This window comes from Capra hircus, chromosome 10 (assembly GCF_001704415.2).
Source record: "Capra hircus breed San Clemente chromosome 10, ASM170441v1, whole genome shotgun sequence".
NCBI classification, from domain to species: domain Eukaryota; kingdom Metazoa; phylum Chordata; class Mammalia; order Artiodactyla; family Bovidae; genus Capra; species Capra hircus.
Window position 1 is genome coordinate 20,486,610 of NC_030817.1, and position 22,650 is coordinate 20,509,259.

The window sequence follows — 22,650 nt, forward strand, 5'->3', positions numbered from 1 at the left end:
AAAACTCTGTTTGTTTGTTTTTGAGGTAGGAGAATTTCAAGTAACCACAGGTCAATAAATAACTGATGAACAAGAAGGTAAGCAAAACTGAATACTGATTTAAAGAACAAGGACCCTTGAAGCATTTTACTGAAAACACAAATGACACAGCAGACAAATTTAAAATAAACACAGGAAAAAACACAGATAAAAGACAGAAATTAATGAGATTCTCTAATTAGTCCTATCAATAAAAATACTCACCACATAATACAAAGTTCAGTGAATAAGATCGTGAGAAATCCTTATTGCTTTCTTAACGTCACTCTCATTTATCTTAGAAAGACGTGGCTACTACAAGGGCAAATCATCCATAGGGTTTTTCAAATCCTCCCAGTACCAACAACAAAGAAGGCCTCTTATACTTCTTGGGTAATTTCCCTCTGCAGATCACCTCCCCACTCCCACTCATCCTGGGTTCTCCAAGCCTAACCCTGATACACTGCTTGACGTCTCACTCCTCTAGCATTACTCTCAGGGCGTGGAGGGGCTGGCTATAAGAACGAACAGAGATAGACAGGAAGGAGAGGGCTTTACAAAGTGTCTTTAGAAGGCGATGGGGGACACAGAGGCGTGGGATGGGGTGGGAGATGGGAGGTTCAAGAGGGAGAGGAATATGTATCTCTCTGGCTGATTCATGTTGATGTATGGCAGAAACCTGCACAATGTTGTAAAGCAAATATCTTGCAATTAAAAAAAAAAAGATATGGCAAGAAAACTAGAGATCTGTTTCCGAATTTCTGTACCTAAATATAATAAAATAGTACCCTCACAAGGGGGAAAAAGAAAGGCAGTGGGGGGAATACATCAATCTATACAACTCACTTGAGTACACCACAAAAAGTGCCTTTTTCTGACGGTGATGAGTATTGTGCTCACAATGCGACTTTAATGAATAGATTGCATTTTAAGAGAGAAGGTCTTGACAAGTTCCAGTTTCTTGGATAGCATCCTCCCTTATCATCGTGAGTGGTGCCTCAGTGCAGTCTCACACAGAAATGCTTCATTTTACTGCTGCCTACAAGTTCATGGACCTATTTCTCCCTAGACAAGAGGTCAGTGAAGTTTTTCTATAAGGGGCCACACAGTAAATATTTTAGGCTCTGTGGGCCGGACGGTCACTGGTGCAACAGTTCCAGTCTGCCACTACAGTGTGAAAGCAGCCACAGGAAGCACGCAACATATTCATTTACTTTATTTACAGAAACAAGCATCGAGCTGGATTTTAGCCTCTAGGCCATAGTCTGCTAATCTCTGTCCTAGACCAAAAGCCTTAGTCTTCTAAAAACCTCTTTAACTCTTGTTCTAAATGGAAATCAAGTCACTATGCTGCTCATAATTTAAAGTTTCAATACTGAGAACCAGTCCTCCTTCGTAGAATGTACAACACTGTGCTAGGTTTTTAAAGCAGGAGAAGAATAAGAAAAAGGGAAGGAAAAAGAAGTTATTTTAGAGGAAAATGAAGTTAGTTTAGAAGACAGCTTTTGAGTGACTGAATGCATGTGTGCAAGCACGCGTGCGCGTGCGCACACACACACACACACACATACACACAAAGGAAAGACAGATAACTATTGCTTGATAACAGAGAAAGAGATTTATATACTGGTATATTTTAATGCCATGCTCACTGTTCTCTAGCTCTCATTTAACAAAACACTGTTAAGCAGTATTGTGGTTCATTAAGTGGAATCCCCAGATCAGGTGAACTGTCCAGAAGTGAATATACAAGTTCAGATTCTTATATAATTTCATCATTTCACATTTCCTTCGAAAGGACAAGTCCTCCTTAGTTTCATAAAATAATCTATAACAATGACACTGATGACATTACAAGTGATTCAGATAAACAAACAAACAAACAAAAATCACAGACTGGGGAGAAGATATTTGTAACTTGCATCTGATGACTTAGTGGTATCTAAAAATATCAGAAGAACTGTCACACGTCAATAATAAAGACAAACAGCTCAATTTTGAAAGTGAGGAAAAGATTTGGACACACTTCACAGAAGAAGATATATGCATAACTAATAAACCCGTCAAAGGATCCTCATCACCCTCAGTCATAAGAGACATGTAGATTTAAACCACAGTAAGATACCATTACACACCCATTAGGTCTAACACTTAAAAAGCCAACAATAACAAATGTCAGCCAGAATGGGAACAACTGGAACTCTCATACATGCCGGTGGGAACATACAACTACTTTTGAAAACATTTTAGACAGTCTATCCACAACAGCCAATACCTGGATGCAACATAAACTTGTCCATTGACAGATGAACGAATACACGACATAGAGGAAGCTCACAGCAGGGATACCCATCAGCAAGCAACAAACTGCCAACACACGCAACAACATGATGAATCTCTGAAGCGTCATGCTAAGTGCAAAACCAAACACAAAAGGCCACATAAAAGGTGAATGCATTTAAATGAACTTCTAGGAGAGGGGAAAACAATGATACAAAGCACGGAGTGGATGCCTGTGGCCAGGAGCCGAGGAGGCATGGACGGCAACAGGGGCACAATCACTTGAAGATGGTGAAAACGTTCTGTATCTTGATTTCACAGGTGTGCACATCTGTTAAAGCTCACAAACTGTACATGTTGAAGGGGTACAGTTTATCATGCCTGAATTTTATGTCAATAAAGTTGATTTTAAAACAAAGAAGAAAAAAAAAGATGGACCGAGTAAAAGACAAAGTGGATAGATAAGCGTGAGATAGCATGTAGTCGGTGAAATTCCCACAAATAACGAATCAAGGTTTTGGACAGTGAGTGACATCTGTTGCTTTGTTTTGCTGTTTCATTTTAAAAATATGACACATTGAAAGATTGAAAGCAGTATATAAAATGAAGAAAGTTCTCACCCACCAGAAAAAGCCAGAGCACACTCTATGTTCTTCTGAGCAATTATCTCCATTTGCTTACTAAATAGCTTAACCTTTCATGTCAATAACATATACACATCAAGTTCTGACTATTATAGCTATATACATGAATAGAATAACACAGGAGGGGTTCTCTAGTAACAAACATTTAGTCTGTCTCAAGTTTTTCAAACATACAAGCAATGGTATGATGAATATCCATGTACATATACATCTGTATGTTTCCAAAACCTGTAGATTAAAATATATAGGCATTTTTGGTCTATTGTTCTAAACTGTCCTCCAAAAATATTCAATCTTTTAGTTGTCTACATCTCCAAACCTTTCCAACAAAGGATATCACTATACATTCAGTAGATGAAAAATATCTTAATCCTAGTTTTTAATTTGCAATTAAAAAAATTATGAGGAAAGTTGAACTGTTTGCCAATAATTGCAAGCCACTTGTAACGCTCAACTTTTCTAAAAGGTCATGGATCTTTATCTTACTGATTTGAAGTGCTTTTTGTCTTACTGTGGAGCCTGGCAAGCTACAATTCATGAGATCTCAAGAGTCGGACTCGACTTAGCGCTTTCTTTCGTCTCGTGGCAAAGATGACTGACTGACCCCTAGTATTCATCTTGTCCTTACCCCTTTTAGAGACAGGACTTTCCCCTCACTGAATTTCAGCTGAGTCTACACCTATGTGGGCTTCTCAGGGGGCACGGAGGCAGATTCCACCTGCCAATGGAGGAGACATGGGTTCGATCCCTGGGTCGAGAAGTATCTGGTGGAGGGCATGGCAACCTGCTCCGGTATTCTTGCCTGGACCCCATGGACAGAAGGGCCTGGCGGGCTACAGTCTATGGGACTGCAAGAGTCGGACACAACTGGGCAACTGAGCACCATCACCACTATGCCTATGTGCTTGGAGGCCTCTCCCAGCCTCTCTTGCAGCTAGAAGACAGTGCCAGATTTCCCAGGTCACAAACTCAAAGATAAAGTCTAGCTCCCCTTGACTTTTCATTTTAGCACCCCTCCTCACCACCCTCCTGTTTGGGGGGAAATGTCAACAACTGGAGCAGTCACTATGGACCGTGGAAGACAAAAAGAACCAGCCTGCCTCTTAAGGACAGCTCTCAACAGACTACTAAGAGAAATGTAAACTTCTCTCTAATTTCAGTCACTTGATAGAGGAGAACAGGTCTCTCACTGAAAGACTCTACGTACATTCTAACTGATGTAACACATACTAGTCAACTGTAACATAGAATCTTAATGTTAGAAAGCAGTTAATCTAGTGTTTCAGTGAATTCTTTACAACACAGACTGGCAGGAGACAAATCAGTTATCTCAACCAGTTTCTAGAGTAGTTCATGCATCTAAAACTTCTAAAAATAATATGCCAGTCTTTTCACAGTAACAACAGTAAACTTCTGAGCATTTCCAGGAAATGAAGATTAGGGTGGATGAAATAAAATTTATCTAGGTTTATTTTTAATACTTGGGATAAAAAAATGATACTTTCAAACCCTGCCAGATAAAGAGCAAACCAGTACAGGCTTTCCATAAAGCAATTAAGAGCATACATCAAGGTCTCAATGATGTTTTTCCCCCTTGATAGATGATTCCATTTCACTGTATTTATCTTAAGGAAATAATCACAGCTGCACAGAAAAGTCTGTGTGAAGGATATTCTCCAGAGGGCTTATTACAATAGAAAAATATCAGGAATCACCCTGAAGACTAACAGTGGGGTTGGTCAACTATTTTAATAAATAATGTTAATAGCAATCATTATTTACATAATTAACTTACTAGTAGGCACTGTTCTAATTGCTTTGCATATTTTAATAGATATAATCCTCACCAAAAACCTATGAAGTATATTACTACCCCCTTTTGATACATGAGGAAACTGAGGCACAGGGAGAGAAAATAGCCCAAGATCACATAGCTACAGCTAAAAGTAGCAGAGCTTGAATTTGAAGCCAAGAAGTTTGATTCTACAGTCCACTATTCTATACTACCTTTCATGCAGTTTCCAGTGATAAAATATTAGGTAGTCACTAAGTTAAAAAACAATAGCATTAATAAATGTTTCAGTTCAGTCGCTCAGTCGTGTCCAACTCTTTGCAACCCCATGAATTGCAGCATGCCAGGCCTCCCTGTCCATCACCAACTCCCGGAGTTCACTCAACTCATGTCCATCGAGTTGGTGATGCCATCCAGCCATCTCATCCTCGGTCGTCCCCTTCTCCTCCTGCCCCCAATCCCTCCCAGCATCAGGGTCTTTTCAAATGAGTCAACTCTTCACATGAGGTGGCCAAAGTACTGGAGCTTCAGCTTTAGCATCATTCCTTCCAAGGAAATCCCAGGGCTGATCTCCTTCAGAATGGACTGGTTGGATCTCCTTGCAGTCCAAGGGACTCTCAGGAGTCTTCTCCAACACCACAGTTCAAAAGCATCAATTTTTCGGCACTCAGCTTTCTTCACAGTCCAACTCTCACATCCATACATGACTACTGGAAAAACCATAGCCTTGACGAGACGGACCTTTGCTGGCAAAGTAATATCTCTGCTTTTCAATATGCTATCTAGGTTGCTCATAACTTTTCTTCCAAGGAGTAAGCGTCTTTCAATTTCATGGCTGCAGTCACCATCTGCAGTGATTTTGGAGCCCAGAAAAATAAAGTCTGACGCTGTTTCCACTGTTTCCCCATCTACTTCCCATGAAGTGATGGGACCAGATGCCATGATCTTCGTTTTCTGAATGTTGAGCTTTACGCTAACTTTTTCACTCTCCTCTTTCACTTTCATCAAGAGGCTTTTTAGCTCCTCTTCACTTTCTGCCATAAGGGTGGTGTCATCTGTTTATCTGAGGTTATTGATATTTCTCCCGGCAATCTTGATTCCAGCTGTGCTTATTCCAGCCCATGTTTCTCATGATGTACTCTGCATATAAGTTAAATAAGCAGGGTGACAATATACAGCCTTGACGTACTCCTTTTCCTATCTGGAACCAGTCAATGTTTAAATGTGCTAAAAGAAAAAAGCAAAACTCATACAGTGTCACAAAAGTCATGCAACATCATCCCAGTTCTTTGTTAGAAAAGCATATACACGTATGTAATAAAAAAGAAAGGAAAAAAATATAAAATGTTAATAGTGACTTTCTCTGAGTGATACGACTGTTGCTATTTAGTCACTAAGTTGAGTGATAAGATTACAGATGACTTAATCTTCTTCATTTTATTTTCCAGTAACTTGTATGAGAGCATGCTTTTCCCATCCTTATACCAAAAAGGAAAATGAAGGAGTTTTACTGTTTCAATAAAAATAAACATTTTACTTTCATTTATACATATAATACTTTATGTTGCCCTTGCCTGCAAAAACATACAAAAAAGAATTTGTCTTAAAAAGTAGTAAAGAACAAGACCAAGGCTGTTGCAAAAAAGAATATAACTTTTAGTTTAGATGAATGAAAAAAATCTACTGTAACACGAAAGACTAAAGTATGCACTCCAAGGTTCCTTAAAGCCATCTTGACTTTGTATTTATAGTAATGAGAAGTATTTACTGACACAGCCCAAAATGTTAGAGTAGTGTATAATACATATAACTTTTTTAACACTAAATAATAAAAATCACTGAAAGTATTACAGATCATCTGAGTGCTTTTTAAGTAAAAAATTTAAGAGCTTCCAAGTTGTATTTCTCCGTACTAATGCACAGTTGCTATAAACTACCTAAGGGCAATAGGGTGTTAGCAGATTTCTGTTAAGCCTTTTTCTAGAGCTGACCACAATTTCAAAGTAATAAGTTCTGTAGTAAAGAGGATTATCTCAGGAACACCTTCTTTGTAAACAGTTGTACAGTAATGAAACAAAAGAAAACCTTAGAAAAATCAATTCATTATTCTCTAAATATCTAATACATTAAGGAAATTAAGAAAGTCTTAAAATTCAGAGGAATACTACCTATGATATCTATATACTTATGTCTTGGTAAACATAAAACTCTGTTTTCCTCATTTCTTGCCTAGAATAGCATTTTTATTTTTCACATGAAAATAATTTTATACATATTTATCAATATTTATCACTACTAATTTCAAACAGACATAAAAAAGACATAAATTTTCCTATTTTACCTGATCCTATCTACAACAATTCTTCTGAGATGCTGTGTTATATATATATATATTAAGAGTTTATCAATGAGAATAACCTGTTTCATCACTATATCAATTTATTAGTCCTATGTTACAAGTGGAAGCCAGGATTAACATAAAAACTGAGTCTCTTCTGTGACTTACCTGGGTAATATGCAAAAGCTTGTTTTATTTAGTAAAATTGTAGTTTCAAAGTTTAGTATGAAATCAACCACAAATCAGTTAAATTCAACAAACGGCTCATAAAAAGAAAATTACCCTTTAGGATGCATTGTTGTTTTTTTTTTAAAAAAGGACAATATGTTGCATTGAAAGATTTGATAAATTCTTTGATGGTAATTTTTAAAGATTATAACTTTAAAACATATCCATCATTCATATAATTAAACAAAGTTTGTATGGAAATTCAGTCTATAAATAAGAAAGGAAACCATTAAATTATTCAGATCAGGTTCTAAATTATACATTTAAGATTCAGTTTTAAAAATTGTGATGAACAATTATGCCTGCTGAAAATGGATGATGAAAATGCATTTTCCGCTGCTAAATAAACTACTAATAAACCACATAATGACATCTTCAATGAACTTTTCTACCATATCCATTGCTACCTGATAGTCTTGAAATGCTGGTTAAAATGCAACAGAAAAATAAGGATTCTCAGGGTTTAGTAGAGGAAATGCATATCATCAATTATTATGACACCACAGAGTAAAAACGTCAACAACACAGTTGAGGAAAATGACTGAGATTTGGAATTCAACAATGCCTGACTGCAAGTTTCCTTTAATTGAAAAAGGCAAATATCTCTCACTTTAAAGAGTAAACATATAATTACAACATATACATGAATACACATACAAACATTTGTATGTACTCAAACATATGTATAAATATATATATGAGTGTATATATGTATGTTTCAGTATGTGTGTATTACATAAATATATTATGTATGTATAAAAATTTTAACATGTAAAAATTATACATTTAAAATTTTCAGTTGAAGAAGCTAAGTTTGGAAGGGAGCAATTCCTTGTAAGAATTCCATACTTTTAGAACAACATGGCTAACTTTAACATATTTGAGTATACAGTGTTCCCAATTCTGTCACAGAAAGTTATTTTACTACTGTTAATTAAAATCACATTGAAGATTAAACTATGCAACACAAATATTCTAGTGGAATACATTATAAAAATCAGTATCTCTGTCAGTTCCTTCAACTTCAGCTGCAAGTTCATTATTAGAATCTTTTCTTAGTCAACCTTATGTGCTATGAAATGAACAGATATACACTGTCCACTGACTGTGTATTTTGTACTAATTATTAGTAGGCATTCAATTTTACAATACTGAACTAAACTACAAGAGAGGCCAAGAACTATTAGAAAGCAGTTAAAACAAAAGCTAAAATTCAAATTTTAAGTGAATGTCCTGAATATTCACCAGTAGATGCTAAGTTAATAATGTACATATTCTCAATCATCTATGAATGTGATTTCTTGATTGGCAAGTTTTTTGAACAAAGAATTTTTACACAGGAAAATCATCTACTAGTTCAATTGATTCTTCATTTGACAACAGTTAAAAAACCCAAAATTAACCAAATCTAAGCTTAGTTAATCTACTACCAAATGACCAATGGACAGTGGTGATAGTAACTGTAATTGTACAGGTACAAATCGACAAGTCCTCCAAACATAGGAACTGAGTTAACCCAAGAGAAACCTTAATAAAAAGATACCATTTACTCAATATATTTGCAACTAAGTCGAAGCAGGTAACTAAACTGAAGTCTACCTTACTCTCTCAAACAGACTCCCTGCCCTCTTCAAATTACAAACTCCAAAGCATAAGCACTCTAAAATTAAAATGTCTTATTTCCTTCTCATTTTATTTAGAAATCACCACAGGTTCTAATGTTCTAACAGAGATTTTAAACAGATATCATTTTCAACTTTCTATAAAGTTTGCTAAAGTTGATGATTTTCATCAATATGCATATCTAATACTTACTAATTTTCTCTGTAACAGTTTTTACAAAACAGAAAAAGAGTTAATTAACAGTATATGACATTTTTTATACCTAATTTGGGCACCCTCTACCAAGTATATCCTTCTAGTCAAAGCATCAGCTAGACTACCTTTGTTATAAATCAAAGACAGTTATAACTTGGAGAAACAAAATCAGAGTAAGCAAATAAAATACTTTGAAATGTATATTTCTGAATAACAAGATTTTCTTCAATCGCTACTAATCTGCATTTTGAGCACAAGAAAGCTGAACTGGAGAGAGAAACAGAAAACAAACTAGTAAAAAATACTGTTTCTCTAACACATTACTGAGGCTTAAAACTCTACCACATGAGATTTAACTGTTTAAAAACTTATATTTTCTATTTATAGATGTATTAACAGGAAAAAAGGAAAAAACTTTATAAGGTTCTTTGATTTGAATATAGAGCCATGATGTTCTCAAGGTACTGCATTTAGAATTACATTAAGTCCTACTTCAGGTGACAGACAGTGAAGTAAAATACAGAATACCTAAAAGAAAGATTATATAGTAATAGGCCATTAGAAAGTATTTTTGCCTTCTCTACAGCAGAGTTTAGAGAAATGAAGGTTCAATCAAAAACAATTTTTAAAAACTCAGCATTTCACCACATGGTACAAATACCAAGAAATAGCAAAATTGCCCAAATCATTACAAGAGGACAGTAAAGTACGAACATTGATACTTTACTTATTAATAACAGACATGCTCAGAAGAAAATGAGTATGAATTGAGAGAAACAGAAAAGGTAAAAGCAAATCAAATTTTCCTTATTCACAGGGCAAATCCTGTAAAAAGTACTCTTATGCATAGTTCCATAATGAAGCTATCTCAGGAAAGAACTGTGATCATCGTTACCCATTATCGGCTATATTCGAGGTCTATGCCACCAAGATTACATAAGGCCTGCATACCAAGTTCATCGTGCAAGCTGCTGCCGCCTGCAGCAGACGCACTGTCATGTGACGCTTCTAAGTGGACACTCCCACTTCTCACCAGCAAGGAGGCACTAGCACTGAGCACTGCAGCCTGGGAAGGGGGGCGGGACTGGACTCTGACCTGGGCTGTGGACTGCTGGCCTTGCTGACCATCTTGAAGGCTAGGAAAAAACATGGATTGGGGAGACATTACAGGGAAGAAAAGAGAAAACAATAGCTAGAAGTCAATATAGAAAACTAATTTTTTTTAAAAAAGTGTCAATGTAACCTAAGAAAGAGCCAACAAACTTTGTAAAATATGCAGATTATACTGCTGGCTTGAAATTTCTGGTTTTTCAAAATCTGCTTCATGGTGATGAACACAGAAAAAAATTCAATGTATATGCTGAGCAACGAATCTGTTACATCTTTCCAACTCAACAAAGTTCTAGTATAAGCAAAAAGAAAGCAACAAAGAAGAGTCACAAGTACATTAAATACATATAGGCTACAGCTGGTCCCTCATAAATAATACCTATTTTTAAGTTCAGTATGCACTTTTATTTATAACCCTGATACAATTATTCTAGAATTGTTCTTTCAAATATTCTGGCATCTGAAATTCACAATAAAACAAAATTTCTATGCACTTGAAAACCAAAGAATCTTTATCAAATGCAACCAACATAACAATTCTGAATCAAAAGAAAATCACAAACTAGTGAAGAAAACCAGAATTAAAAAAAAAAATACTGATTCAACCACGTGAAATAAAAATGACTGCTGACATGCTACAAGAAATATATTAAATATTTTTTCTATGAAGAGCCTACATATTTCTAAAACAAGGTCACAGGCTTTATATACAGGTGTTAGTTAACAGTAATTATGTTCCCTCAGTGAATTTTGATCTTATCTTTCCCAATTCATACTCAAGTTTCATTACAGAAATCCATCATTTTAGAAAACCTTAAAAATAATTTAGAAGCCAGTAATTATTCAAGGAATATTAGTCTTTTCAAAATTTATAAAAATTTTAAAATATTTAGTATTTCATGATTATAAAATTATTAAAATTATCTAAATTTTATAATTTTGATTTTAATTATCTAAAAAGTAGATAAAACTAAGAAACTATATTAACTTATTTTTAATTTTTACATATTTATTTTAAAACACTAAGAACTTAAATTTTCTTAGTATAACACTCAAATTTAAACTGACGAAACTGATGAGAACGCTGAATATAACTATACATCACCCTCTACATGATGTTCAATGCAATTCTGCACTGTTATTAAAATTATTAGGCCTTTTAGGAATTAAAAGAAGAATGCTACTAACAACAGCCTTATGCAGTATTACTTTCATGAATAACAACTTCTCTCTAATCCTCTAAATTAAAAGCAGTGTTTTCTCTGATGTCTACAAGACAACAAACTAATCTGCTATAGACTGGGAAGACAGCTAAACTTGAAGTACAGTTGAGCCTCAAACAACATGGGGGACAAGGCACCAAATCTCGGCAGAGTCGAAAATCCATGTATAGCTTATGGTGCCCCTCCTTATCTAAAGATTCAACCAACGACGGATCATGTCATTCTGTACTATTTATTATTGAAAATACCCACATGTAACTGAACCCATGCGTTTCAAGCCCATGTTGCTTAAGGGTCAACTGTAACCATGAAATAAAAAGGAAAAATACTGCATACATTGCTTAAAGCTGTGGTTATGGCAGTAGAACACACTCTGGAACTATACTGTCTAAAACAGTAGCTATATGCGACTAAAGTAACTAAAATGTTCGCTCCTCAATCATATTTCAAGTGATCAAGAGACGTGTAACACAGATAGTGGCTACCACAGCTACCAGGGCAGGCCAGAGCTAGCAGTCAGTGTTTACCATACTGGATGGTTCAGACTACAGACTATATCCACCCCACAGAAAGTTCTGTTAATCACCACTGCCTGAAACATTCATGTTTTCAGGCCTCTTTTAGAGCCAATAAAGACTATATACTCTAAGCAGAGCACAGGAATGTATACAGCATATTAAAAAGATCAAGTCTACAAAGACTTGCCAACACTCACTGGCACTAACTGTTTAAGTCATAACTTCACAGGTATTCACTTAATAATGTCTTCGGAGTAGAATCTTTGCACAATAGAAATAAATCAAGAGGTGACCTTAGGAACTGATATACTAAAATGTTTGTTTCTTACATACATAAACAGTAAGTCTGTCCTTGAAAGCCATCTAAATTTATCTGTGAACTTTACCAAAATGACAAAATTTCACAAGGGAAAAAATTTTCAGCTCAAGTATGATGACCCTTCAGATTCAGAAGGTCAAGTATTAAAATTTATGTGTGTGTATATATACACTCACATATATAAACATATATATATATATGCTCAACAAATTTTTCCATCAATTTTTTCACATAAATCATAAATAAAGGTGCTCTATGGCAGTCAGATATATTCTAGAGTGAGTGTATTGAGAATACACTCATCTTCAACATATTCATATATATAAAAGGTTTTCAAAGTACTAGGCAATGTATGAAAATCAACTCCAGAACAAAGAAAATTAGCCAAAATCTATGCAGTTATAAATGTCAAGTTTCTGAACATCAAAAGCAAGACAAAAAGTGTTTATGTCCCTTGAATTCCAAAAAGCCTATTATTTTTGCACAAATTGCCAGGAAAACTATTCCTGGAGGGTTGTATTTCATCTTAAACTAATAACTGATAAAAAATAATCTTTTCTATAATACTAATTATATATCAAAACTACCAGTTTCAGAAAAGACAGCAACTACTTCACAATGTGGCAAAAGATAGAAATTTAGGTTTCTAAACTATCGGCTATCAGTAGCATCACTGACATGTTATCCTAATAATTAATTAGCTTTCTTAATTTAAATGATTAAAAAAATATAATTGGTCTTGGTCTTTCCTTCCTCTGAACACTTATTTAGTATGTAACACATTCTGCTGTATGCTGTTTTTTATCTTTGCATGTATCTTTCCAACTAAACAAACTCTGAGTATGATTACATTACTGCTACAGATCTCCAGATTTCCGAGAGTACTCAGTATTTGGTGGATTCATTCCTGAGTATCAAAAATGATATGAATTTCCAATTACAGACTCAGTTGTAACTATGACCTTATTTGATTACAGGTCTTTCACTCCATTTTAAAAATAAATCTAACTATAGAGTAAAGCTTTTTTCCCTTCCCCAAATGCACTGATGGTTTACTTTCATTCCAGTCTATTAACTAGAGCTCTAAAAGATACCACATCTAGGCTGATAAACACAGAATTAACTCTTAATATTATTATTACAGAATCTTTAAATATTCATCTGTTTTCACCTCTAGTAACTGGGAAGAAGTATTAAGGGCCTACAAGGTTAACTTAAGTAACAACAACAAAAAAACCTTTAAAAATAACTCTGAAATAGGATATTCTAACTAGCATTAAAAAATATATGCAAATTCTCTTTGTGAGGAAATGGATGATTCAATCCCAATCCTTGGATACATATTTTTTATGAAGTTGCTTTTTAGACTGTCGATTACTTACACTATTCATTAAAGTTTAAAATAAGTTAATACATTTTACTAGTATCTACAGAATAATTATAATTAAACTATCATCATACCTATTCCATTTCTGAGTTTTTCAAAACCATGCTATCTTATATTTAAAGATGACATTATTATATAACTTACACTGAGAGTATCACTATACTTTACCTGAATATTTTTGCAATTAAAAAAAATACAATTTTTATTAAATTGGCGTTTTTCCTAATTCATCACAGCTAAATTTTATCTTCTTTGATTCATGATGTAGTCAGCCTCTTTAAGATACACATTATCTTTACACTGGAAATATCATGGAACCTTAGGTTCATGGGGTCGCAAAGAGTTGGACACGACTGAGCCACTGAACTGAACTAACACAATTTACATGCTGACTGACTACTGGAAGACTACTTTCCAAAAATCCTAAAGTGAGCCCTTTACAAATAAATAGCTCACACCATATCCTCATTTGAATGGTGATATGTTTAAAATGCTTAAAAAAAAAAAAAGGATAAATCCTATGTGGTTGTCCGGAGTTAGCACAGTTCTTTAATATTCCACCAGGCAGAGAAAACAAAAATTGTCTACATTTGTTTAGTGAGTGAGATCCAAAGAATGAAAGGATTTATAAAGACTAAAAAGAGAAGGTTAAAAAAAAGGATTAAGAAATATCAACACGGAGTGAGAAGGTAAGCAAAGAATATGTTTATGGCAAGTATTATTCAAGGAGAAAAAAGATGAGGTTAGAAAACACAAAATAGAAAACGTAAAATGAAATGGTGAATTCTTTCTGCAGGTTGGGACTACACACCCTAAATCCATTAGCAAAAAAAGTTACTTCAGGGAGCAAAGGAAATAGAAGAGGAGGGCCCATTAAAAGCAAAGGCACTCAGAAAAGATTTCTAGACCCAACGCTTCTTTTAAACGGTTGCCTTCTCATTTTTATATTTTAAATACTGGTTTAATTAAGCCATACTGCATATTGCAAATGACGCATTACTGCAGAATTAATCAGGAACATGATCTATGAAAGATGAAGTTCCTGATTGTAATGTAAAACTCAGAAAAATAATCATCTTAAATATCAAGAGAAATATACAATAAAATAGTAATTTAAAAAAATAAGGATTTTGCTACTTTCAGGAACCAGATTTTAACAAGGGAAGAAATTTAGCTCTTCAAACCTACCATGCATTCAACAGCAGTTATTTCATCAAATGTTCTTCCTTTTGAATTTCAAAATATAGGGAAATAACTTGGATAATGGAGCCTTTAGATGCAGAGATTAATAAAAAGCGTATGGTGTAATAACATCCCCAGAGACGGGAACAGCTACCCACTCCAGTATTCTTGCCTAGAGAATTCCAGGGACAGAGGTGCCTAGTGGGCTACAATCTATGGGATCACAAAGAGTCGGACAGGACTGAGCAGCTTTCACTTTCACTATGATAACATACACATGGTTTAATGAATAAGCGAACACATATTTTCATCCATATTTGTATTCTTAAAATAAAGCACAAGTCTTTTGAATAGGTTTTATAAAAAATATCTCTAATTCAAGCCACAGACTCATTATATCTGACATAATTAAGGATAAACAAGCTTAAGAATTTCAATAAAAATTTACTCCCAAGATTATAAAGAAGCTTTCTTAGGAACAGTGGCAAAAATAAAAATGCTTTTTGTTCAGCATATGGAGGTTGAGAAATTCAACAAATGTGTACATACAAATACATATACATTATGTATATGTATCACCAACTGACCATGAAAGTCACTTAGTCGTGTCCGACTCTGTGCAACCCCATGGATTGTAGCCCGCCAGGCTTCTGTCCATGGAATTCTCCAGACAAGAGTACTGGAGTGGGGTGCCATTTCCTTCTCCAGGCGATCTTCGTAACCCAGGGATCAAACCCAGGTCTCCTGCACTGGCAGACAGATTCTTTACTGTCTGAGCCACCAGAGAAGCCCCCAGTTGACCATACATTACCAAAACTTAAATATTCTAGTTCTGCATCATTTACTAAGTCCTAGTGATTAACTTTCAAGCAATGCAAAATAAAATATACCATCTTTTAATGAAATAAAATAATCAAACTGGTTTATCAAGCTGATATCCTCAATAAGCTCATCACTCAGTCCGTATTTGCTCATATTGAACACTGTCTAAGGTGTTGGGGAAAGATACTGAATTACTAGTTTGGAATAGGAAAAAAATAAATAACTAACTTAAGGCCTCTATTTACATTTATATAACTGCCCTAAACATAATTTTTGCGATTTAAAATTGACTAAACCAATCTGATCGTTTTGTTTATAATGCAACATAAGACATGCATGGTGCAATAAGCTCACAGTCACATGCAGAGAAAGATATCTTAAAGATACAGAGAGACCGGAAGAAAAAGAAAAACAAAACTACTTAATAAATGCTTTCTTCAGACTGACAAAACAGGTTAGAGGTCTGTTACAATGCATGCTAAGCTTGGTGGAATTTTAAAATACCATACCTTAGGGGTGATCCGATGAGCAATGTAGGAGGGGTAGGGTTACTCCCTGCATTGTGCCGGCGCCGCACTGCCTGGCGCCTAAATGTGCTGCGTTCACGGCGAAATGACACCGTCTCCTCGCTGGCCTGGGCTGCTGCATCAAGACAGACTGAGGTCAAACAGAAGCCTAGGTCGGGGATGTAAATAGCAGCTGAGCCTGTCCTCCCCGGTACGACAGATCAACAGTGAACCTACGAAAGCTTTGGCTCAGTCAGTCAGGTCCCCTTTACTTTGAGGGTGAGAAGTTAGGGACTACACCTTTTGCTATAGATAACTGTTTCTTTAAAAATGCTTCTGATTATCTGGCCTCACCATCTTCTCTTCAACCTCAATTTTCTATTTAAGATCTCTGTTATTTTCAATCTTTTTCTAAACGTCTTATTTATAAAGTCCCATATTCCTCTATTGGCCCTTTAAGTCAGCCTTAAAAGTACCATATGTATTATATTGGTTAGTTCTGAATAATGGGAAAGGGGCATTAGTTTCTTCCTTTCACGAAGATAGTAAAAGCAGCAACAATAGTACTTGTGATGACTGGAGTCAGGCAGTGCATTTATCTGACACTACCCTGTGCCACAATTTTGGCAGCATTAAATGAAACGGCTGACTGCTAAGCTGCACAACTAGCTTTTTAAATGCTTGATTCAAGGTAGCACAAATATACGTTAAGCTGTAGTTTGCTGCCAAATTTTATGCAACTTCATGCCCCTACACTGGTTCCCTCAACACTAGGAAGGAAATGTAAACAAAATATCAGCAAAAAAAAATTAGAAACCCATAGCTTAATCGAAAAGCAAAACAGCAACAAACTAAAACCAAATATATAACAACGAGAAAATCAAAACTAAAGCTAAACAGAATTACATAAAAGTTTACAGAACCATGACTGATTTGGGTTTCTAAAGCAAAATGATGTTTATCCATCTGACTCTTAAACAGCTGTTGTCTATAGTGATCTAAATATTTTAAGAATCATTTTGATTTTGAGAAAGTGCATTTTGATGATAAATATGAATACAGACAACTTGGCCCATAAAACATCTTTTTGAAAAAACAACAAATGAAAATTCCTTTTCATTTGAAAAGGATGACATGGATTACAAAATCAACAGTGTTGTATTTGGACTTCAGTTCTATGACAAGCCTTATTGACATTTTAAAGGCTTTTAATTCTCATCATTATTCTGCTCAGCAACAGCAATCTCCATCATTTTAAATGTTAATTGTAATAAAGTTTTCTTTTAAATGTTTACATTTTTATCCCTTCCCCAATGAATGTTCTTTGTGTAATTAATTCATTACAATTAGGAATATATGGGTTACCCCCAGAAGGCATGGACTTCTCTATCTTCAGGCAATGTTTCTTTTATTAAAGGGATGACAAGCACAGAATTACTTCACCCACTTGGCAAACTTCTTCCAGTAAGAAGCATTAAGTCACAAATCACAGGTGAATAATTTACATTATTACTTTCTTTTTTAGCGCACACACACTCCAGTGACATTATAAGCCAGACAACTAAATCAGAATTAAACTTTGGGGCTTTGAATCCAAATCAAACTTGACTCCTGGAGCTAATACTTCTTTTCTTTCTCCGGTTTTATTGTGATACAATGAAAATTCCTTTAATGTGAAAAAAGCTGTTTCTTGTGATGCAGAAGCTCATGTATACAAAAATTATATATGACCTGTGAGAACAAATTAAATTTAAAGAAAATTAAAAGTTTGATTTACCAGATTCATGAACCACATTTCAAACGCTCCAGAGCTGCATATGGCCAGTGACCACCTTTACTGAACAGTACAGATAAAGACACTTCAATCACCACAGAAAGCGGTACTGGCAGTGCTAACCTAGAAAGTCAAGGATGCCTGTCTGCACAAAGCATACTGTGTGCTTTACCTACCCCTGAGGACGAAGACCTCAACAAACAGCAACCAGCACTCAACAACTTAACTACCACCACCAACCAGCACTGTCACTAAGAAACCAATGCTGGCAGGGCAGCCACTGGATGAAGGACAGAACCAAGGGAAACAAACAAGCTACGTGGAAGAAGAAATGAGAAATTAATGAGTGACTTGTATATCTGTTAATGGTTCTTAGATGTCAGTAAGAACTTAGGTTATAAGATTTTAAGTCACTATTTTAAACCTTAATTCAAGACATTTTTTAAAATTATATTGAAGATTTCTATCATATTATTGCTCAATTTATACACATCAATTCACTTAAACTTCCATTCTCACTAATTTAAGTTTGTTTCAACCAAAATAATAGTTAAATTCATCCAGATAGAATTTATAGAGAATAATTTAATCCATAAAATGTTCTAAAACTATTCAGAAGTATTTGAAAAAAGCAATACATGATCATGGAATAGTGAGAACAGCAAGAAGGCAAATAAGAAACAGTTTTCTTTACTATCTTCCTTCTACTGAGGACTTAATGAAGCTAATTTTAAATATAAGCTAGTTACTCCATAATACTGGGACAAAAAGACACAACTACAGTGTCCCTTTGTAGTCAATATATTCTTTGGCTTCTCCAGAAAACACTTTTTTTTCTATTAACATATTATTTATATTTTGTTATCTGCCAAAATAACTTTTAACACTGTTTTCTTACTAAAACAGCTTTAAAAACGTACCAAGACAAAATTTTAGACGTACACAGGACAACATATTAAAATGGAGTTACGACTGCTGCCTATTTTGCCCTCAGTCATCCTCTATAATATTCAGGGCATAAATATCTAATGATAAAAGAATATTCAATGTTTATTAGAGTTGTCTAAAGCTTAAAATAACTTACTGTAAGTATATTCAATGACATAAGTATGGCTTTACTTGATGAAAATTCGCTTTCACAATCCAACTACAAAAAGCTCTTTCTGAATTCTTTAACTTTATAAACAGAAAGAAAACAACAAAAAAATCTTTTAACTAGGGGACTAGAGAAGGAGAAAGAAAACACTTTACTGCTTAAAACTCAGTATCCCTCGTAAAGAATAAAATTAGTATAGTAAGAGAATGAAATGCAAAAAGTAAAAACCTAGCACTCTAGGTACAACTAAATTTTATGCATGTACAGGTAAAAAAGAAAAAAAATCGCAAACATTCAACTGATTCAAAGGCCATGAATGACAAGACAGATATAAAATACTTTCAAGGACATTTATTTAGACAAATGTGAATTCAACATGTTTTTTAAATATAAGAGTCTTGACTTTCTAATTATTTCTTTGTATTAAAAAGACTTCAAGAAACTGAATTACTATCTACGATGAAGAGAGAACTTCAGATAACTTAGTCTATTTCTGGAGTAGCGATACAATCATTCAATTAATAAACATTTACTGAGCACCTAACGGCAATTCACACACAAGGCGCAGATATACTAAGACATCTTCAACAGTTGTGATCTGATCTATTCCGTGAACGTCCAGATATTCAAGTTGGTTTTAGAAAAGGCAGAGGAACCAGAGATCAAATTGCCAACATCCGCTGGATCATGGAAAAAGCAAGAGAGTTCCAGAAAAACATTTCTGCTTTATAGACTATGCCAAAGCCTTTGACTGTGTGGATCACAATAAACTGTGGAAAATTCTGAAAGAGATGGGAATACCAGACTACCTGACCTGACTCTTGAGAAACCTATTTGCAGGTCAGGAAGCAACAGTTAGAACTGGACATGGAACAACAGACTGGTTCCAAATAGGAAAAGGAGTACGTCAAGGCTGTATATTGTCACCCTGCTTATTTAACTTATATGCAGAGTACATCATGAGAAATGCTGAGCTGGAAGAAAAACAAGCTAGAATCAAGATTGCCAGGAGAAATATCAATAACCTCAGATATGCAGATGACACCACTCTTATGGCAGAAAGTGAAGAAGAACTAAAGAGGCTCTTGATGAAAATGAAAGAGGAGAGCGAAAAAGTTGGCTTTAAGCTCAACATTCAGAAAACGAAGATCATGGCATCCGATCCCATGACTTCATGGCAAATAGATGGGGAAACAGTGGAAACAGTGGCTAACTATTTTCTTGGGCTCCAAAATCACTGCAGATGGTGACTGCAGCCATGAAATTAAAAGACGCCTACTCCTTGGAAGGAAAGTTATGACCAACCTAGGCAGCATATTAAAAAGCAGAGACATTACTTTGCCAACAAAGGTCTGTCTAGTCAAGGCTATGGTTTTTCCAGTGGTCATGTATGGATGTGAGAGCTGGACTGTGAAGAAAGCTGAGCACTGAAGAATTGATGCTTTTGAACTGTGGTGTTGGAGAAGACTCTTGAGAGTTCCTTGGACTACACGGAGATAGAACCAGTCCATCCTAAAGGAGATCAGTCCTGGGTGTTCATTGGAGGGACTGATGTTCAATCTGAAACTCCAATACTTTGGCCACCTGATGCGAAGAGCTGACTCATTTGAAAAGACCCTAATGCTGGGAAAGATTGAGGGCAGGAGGAGAGGGGGATGACAGAGGATGAGACGGTTGGATGGCATCATCGACTCGATGGACATGGGTTTGGGTGGACTCCGGGAGTTGGTGATGGACAGGGAGGCCTGGTATGCTGTGGTTCATGGGGTCGCAAAGAGTCAGACACGACTGAGCGACTGAACTGAAGTGAAAGATCACAAAGAAAACAAAATACACACCTCCCGCCTGAGTTACTTCCCACTTACCTCCATGAGTTAGGGGAAATCCTACACACTCTGTACTGACTTCTTTTACGTGCCATTTTTTTTAATACGGGGGTATTAAAAGAATAGATCATCAGTTTGTTTTACTATGTGAATGAAACAGAGAAAGCATTAAAAAGCACTAATATGGGACTTCCTCAGCAGTCCAGCGGTTAACACTTTGCCTTCCATTGCAGGGGTTGTGGGTTCAATCCCTGGTTGGGGAGCTAGGATCCCACATGCATGCAGGCCAAGAAACAAAAACATTTTTAAGTGGAAGCAATTAAAAACAAAACAAAACTGGAAGCAACGCTGTAACAAATCCAATAAAGACTTTAAAAAAAAAGGCACTCATATTATTTCAGGAGGACTGGGATGGCACAAAAGAGCACGATTTGGTGAGGTAGGCGGTGAAGGCTTCGTATCTCAACAATTGGAAAGTTATTAGCAGAGATACATATAGAAAAAAATGCCACTTAAAAATGATGTGAATCATTCAGCTGATTACCTGAAGGATTCATATGTACTTTGTTACTTTCTAGTTGTTACAGACTGCTAAAACTGGTCTCTCATAATAGCTCAATCACTACTAAATGAATAAAAATCTAGGAGAAACTGCTCAAGAAAGGTGTTGTTTTCATTGGGGAGTGTCTATTAAAGAAAAAAGATGAAAATACAAAACATACACACATTTCAGAAAATTAATGCAAATATTCTGAAATACATTGAAATATTCTTCAAGGTAAAAAATTATTTTACTTAATAATTAAGTTACTATATGAAGAAGTGCACAGTCAAAGAATTCTTTCAAAGGAAATATTTTAGTCTAGGCATGAAATCCATTCTTTCCTTTTCTTATTTCCATGTCAGTCAAGAATGATGCTAACAGCAGCATGCCAAGATTTTAATATTGAAACAAATGCTTATAAGCATCATTTTCTGGGAGGCCAAGGAACAAGAATCTACTGCCCAATTTCTAAGCATTTATTCTGAATTTAAATAATTTCTATCTATGAAAACATTTTAAAGGACTACATTATTTTTTGACCCATAAACCAGCAACAATAGCAAACAACAACAAAATTATTAGCTGTATCGAGAATTTGCATATCCTTATCGATACTTTCTATAATCCCAGGCAGTCAATCAAATACAGTTTGGTAGATGAAATTAAATGATACTCTGGAGTCATTATCACACAGAACAGTTCCTAAAAGACAGAGTTTAAGGATTACTTACTTTCATAGGTGATTCCTACTCTTTTTAAATCCTTTGTGAATGGTCTGACAGACCCTCTCTCCTGGAAAACTGCACTCAGAAACATTTTTTAATATATCTTCAGGAGATTCACCTAATAAGGCGTCATTAGTGAAGAATATATATTTGAAGTGACATATTTAAAATGGAAAACGTCCTTACAAATGATTAAAAGGCATCAGTGTCTTAGTTTTCATAATGAATATACAAAGCTTTATACATGGTAGCTTGTTAAAAGTCTGATCATTAACTGTGAGCCAACCTGAACACTTACTACTACTGGTTTACAACTGAGAAATCGAGACACAGGTTTAATGGCTTGCTGGACTATCCAGGAAGTAATTAGAGATGGCATTAAAATTTAACTGTTTGATTCCTTAAACAGAACATTACTGGTATTAGAAAGAATGGGCTGATCTGGTGAATCCGATATATAATCCTTATTTGCTTCATCAATAAAATGCCTCTTAACTCTT

The 22,650-nt window shown here is 35.1% G+C and overlaps 1 protein-coding gene across 5 annotated transcripts in view; it reads right to left on the reverse strand.

Annotated features, from left to right (window-relative positions):
• Positions 1-22,650, reverse strand: part of PCNX1 (pecanex homolog 1 (Drosophila)) — a 181,163-nt gene that overhangs the window by 96,906 nt on the left and 61,607 nt on the right. For 2 of the 5 annotated variants that reach the window (XM_018054011.1, XM_018054013.1), the window contains exons 7-8: positions 16,189-16,321; positions 10,070-10,254 (exon numbers count right to left, since the gene is read on the reverse strand). The exons of 2 other annotated variants lie outside the window; for them this stretch is intronic. In XM_018054011.1, coding sequence (XP_017909500.1) covers positions 10,070-10,254; positions 16,189-16,321 — 318 coding nt within the window. The remainder of the gene's footprint in view (positions 1-10,069; positions 10,255-16,188; positions 16,322-22,650) is intronic. One more of the 5 variants, XM_018054012.1, reaches the window with a different exon arrangement.